General features: G+C 41.7%; 1 protein-coding gene across 1 annotated transcript; it reads left to right on the top strand.

Annotated features, from left to right (window-relative positions):
* Window positions 1–15: 15 nt before the first annotated feature.
* Window positions 16–3504, top strand: STARD5 (StAR-related lipid transfer (START) domain containing 5; the record flags this gene model as incomplete). Its single annotated transcript, XM_008947965.1, has 4 exons — window positions 16–189; window positions 1579–1696; window positions 2698–2791; window positions 3357–3504. Coding segments are annotated over 4 exons (534 nt in total), but the record flags the coding sequence as incomplete, so codon positions are not given.
* Window positions 3505–3824: the final 320 nt, after the last annotated feature.

Genomic DNA, 3824 nt, shown 5'->3' with positions numbered 1-3824 from the left:
TGTGGGGCCCGGCGGGGGCGAGCAGCGGGGTTTGGTTTCGTTTCGTCCCGCCGCAGGTACAGGGGAGAAGGGATCCTGCCTGCCAGCCCCCGGGACGTCTGGGAATGCATAAAGCCGGTGGCCGGCGGGCCGAGGACCAAGTGGGACCAAAACGTGAAGGACTTCGAGGTTATCGAAGCCATCAGCGATGTAAGTTCCTTAAGAAGGGTTCTCCTGCGGTGATTAACTCGGCGTTGTGTTCAGAAGCGCTGGGCTCTGCACAGACCTTCCTGTTGTGCTTCACAAGACAGCCTGTGCTGTGTGCAGGGAGCTGAAAGGGTCTCAAGGAGTAGTACAACGTCCTCTCCGGGTCAGCCTGACAATAACTGGGATTAGGAATCTTTTGGGTTTGGTTTTGGTTTTCCTTTCGTGTTCTTTTAACAATATCTTCTCTCTCTGAAAGGAACTACTAATACATTCTTGGTTAAATACTGCGTACTTAAAATATTGAAATGTACCACATTCAAGATTCCTGCGCTATCTTGCTGTTAATGCTGTAAATCAAGCTAAGCATCACTGCTTTTAACAAGCTGTGTGTGAGGAAAGGGGAGGGTTGGGGAAAACACAGGCTCAGCTAGGCAGTGAAGCGTTCATGTCATCAGCTGTTAATTCGGGGCCGTTCTTCACCACGGCAGCAGGCGAGGCGATGCGGTGCGATGCTCTGCGCCTGTCACATGCTGCCTTCGGCTCTCCCTGACCTTGGGTCCCAGCGCTTTGCCTCAGTGGCTCTGTCCTTAAAGCAGAGTGGCTGCATGTTACAGGTGAAAAGGGATATGTATGAGGAATAGTTTCTGCTGCTATAGTTGTACAGTCTAATTCTTGTTTTTTTTTTTTTTTTTTTTTTGTCAGACTCCTAAAAGGGTATTGGATTTAGATCCCCAGATCTGAAGTGGATATAGGTGCGCAGAGGCAGTCAGGGTGCAAACAACGAAACCATTTCCAGGAACGTTCATGGAAGACCTGGGAAGATTAGTTTTCTTGGGGCAACCTTACAAGCATTAAGTTCTAAACTTCAACTTTAGGAATGCTACAACCTGCCACTTGAAATTCATAGGCTTTATCAGATTTGCTAGCACTTACCAGTTTTATGTTTTATGGAGCCTTTCGCTACAGAGCCTCCACAGAAGGGGGATGGTAGTGTTGAGGTTTCTACTGTGTACCAAATCTGATTATCAAGTTGTATCCATGTGATATGATACAAAGAAGTTCTCTTTGATAGCTTCCTGGGAAAAAGAAGCATTTTAAGTGTCCTATGAGCATAGAGGTACCAGATTTGATTTTCAGTATCCCTTGTGGTATCTGTCCTTAACCTGGGAGCAACACGTTATCAGTCTGTTTTTCTCCGTTAAGCTGTCCTTCATCAACATAGTGTAGTGCCTTTTGACTGTGCTGATTTGTATTTTGTTCAACAAAGGGTGTGACAGAACTCTTTGATACAGTTTAGAAAGTGTAACTGGAAGAGTACCAGAAAGAACAGGGATTTTTTCTGCTGTGCTTTTGAAAGCATCAACTGACATAACTTTGTTTTGTGTTTTCCAGACTGTCTCCATATGCAGAACCACAACTCCTTCAGCTTTTATGAGGATTATTTCACCAAGAGAATTTGTGGATGTGGTACTAATGAAGGAATATGAAGATGGGACGATGCTATCTGCTGGTAAGATGTGTTCTTGCCATGTTCACATTGTTAGGAGATAGTAGCTACCAAAAATACATATAAAATAAAAGATGAGTAACATGCTGTTTAGTAGTTGTTGATCTGATCTTGATCAGAGGATAAAATATTAGTGGTTGCTCTATATTGTTGTTCTCAGAGTATATAAGTCAGCCTAACATTCAAATGATAATATTGTGTTGGCCTGTGGTTTCTTCCCTTGCTATGCATTTGAGATTGAATAAGCATTTAATTTGCTATTAAATTCTGGGGATTTGGGGTTGGAGGATAGTTTAAGAATTTACAGAACTTTTTTAAAGGAGTGTCATTTAGACTAAATCCTGTTTTAACATTTTCTGTACTGCTTCTAGATTTTGGGGAAGCCTTTGAATAAATGTACCACTCCTATATGTGGAAATAGTTGTTCTTATGAAACCAAATAGTGCTGATTTTTAAGGGGCTGCCACTGCATGGAAGGATGTTTCTTTGTTTTTCTACTTTCATCCTGTTGTTTACCTGTTACAAGTCAGTGCTTTTATTGCCCCACTGTTCAGCTGTCCCATTTTCCCGTCTTGTTCAGGAATGCCTTGCCAGGAATTTATATTCTTGCTAGACTGCAGCTTCTTAGCAGTCAAGTGGCATATACCTCTTCAGTATGGATTTGTTGGAAGTAACTCAACTGACCTCTCAGGAAAAACAAAGCCCTCACACAATATGGATTCAGTGAAACTGAACCAGTGTCTTGCTTGAAATAACAATTGCTTCTAAATTCAACACTTCTTTGAGTTTCCTTTTCCATGTTTGGAGGGGTTCCTTTCAGTGGTCTTGTCTGATTGCCTGTCTGACTGCTTGTATGGCACAGCCTCATGTTGAAAAGGTTATACTGCTGCTCTTCTTAAGTATTTTCTCTTTCAGTTTGAGCTTGCTTCTTAGCTGGTGCTTCAAGTAGCAAAGACTTTTTCTTATGTGAAAATGATACTTTTCTTGAATGCTTTTTCTTATAGCCACCAATGTGGAACACCCTATGTGTCCTCCTCAACCAGATTTTGTGAGAGGTTTTAATTATCCCTGTGGCTGTTTCTGTATACCTCTTCCAGGGTAAGAAGCATCTATTTGAACATCATGTATACTGAAACCCTTCTTATCTATTGTGTGTTGGTTTTATGTGTATATGGCCACATGTGATCTGTAGCCTCTTGCCAATGGGGCGTTCTTGCCTTCCTTTGACTGGCAGTCATTATGACTGAATGCCCTTTTTGTTCTCTTTTTGCCTCAGTGAATTAGTCCCTCTTCATTTCCTAGAGGGAAGTCTTTAATGTTGCAGAAACCACCATTAGGCTGGGATTCTCACTGGCATCTTAAGCAGAGATTCAGCAGAACATATAAGTTTGGCGTTAACTTCTGGTAAACGGATATCCAGTTATTTATTACATTGCCGTAATTCAGAATTGAAATCATGTACCTAATTAGGGCCTAGTTTGACTGAAATTTGGCTTGTGGGGATAGCCACATTCATTGAAATTTGGAATTAATGTCTGTTGTTTGTGTATTAAAAAAAAGTACTTCGAAATATCTATTACCAAACGCTACATATAAGAGTAATTGTAAAGTTCTTCATGCTTTTAAACCTCTGGCTATAAAATCACTTGTGTTGTCTTTGCAGGGAGCCAGACAGGACTCAACTCCTCAGTTTCTTTCAGACTGATCTTGGTGGCTATCTTCCCCAGACAGTGGTGGATTCCTTCTTTCCAGCAAGCATAGCTGGATTTTACAGTAACCTGACCAAGGCTATTAAGACATTAAAAGCATGATGAGACCAATTGCTGACATCACCAGCTTGAGGGTAGGAAAATAACTGGAGGCTTGGGGGTAGAAATAGGAAGTTGGCCTACAGGACTTTTCTACCATCACAGATACTTAGTAAAGGTGTGAGGCAAATGAATTGAGTAGAGTAAATTTTTAAACCAGCATTTTCTATCTCTCTCTATGTGAAGCAACGCATTCTCTTCTAATGGGCTATCCTTCATTTTCATAATTAGAAAAATATCACACTAGAGGCTGGAAGAATCTTTGAGGCAGCACTGACAGCTGTCTGTGAGGAGAGGGTGCACACACTGGATCTGATCTTGGC

This window comes from Merops nubicus, unplaced genomic scaffold, assembly GCF_000691845.1.
Source record: "Merops nubicus isolate BGI_N331 unplaced genomic scaffold, ASM69184v1 scaffold49089, whole genome shotgun sequence".
NCBI lineage: Eukaryota > Metazoa > Chordata > Aves > Coraciiformes > Meropidae > Merops > Merops nubicus.
Note: the sequence above shows the minus strand (reverse complement) of the source record. Positions and strands in the feature narration are given on the sequence as shown.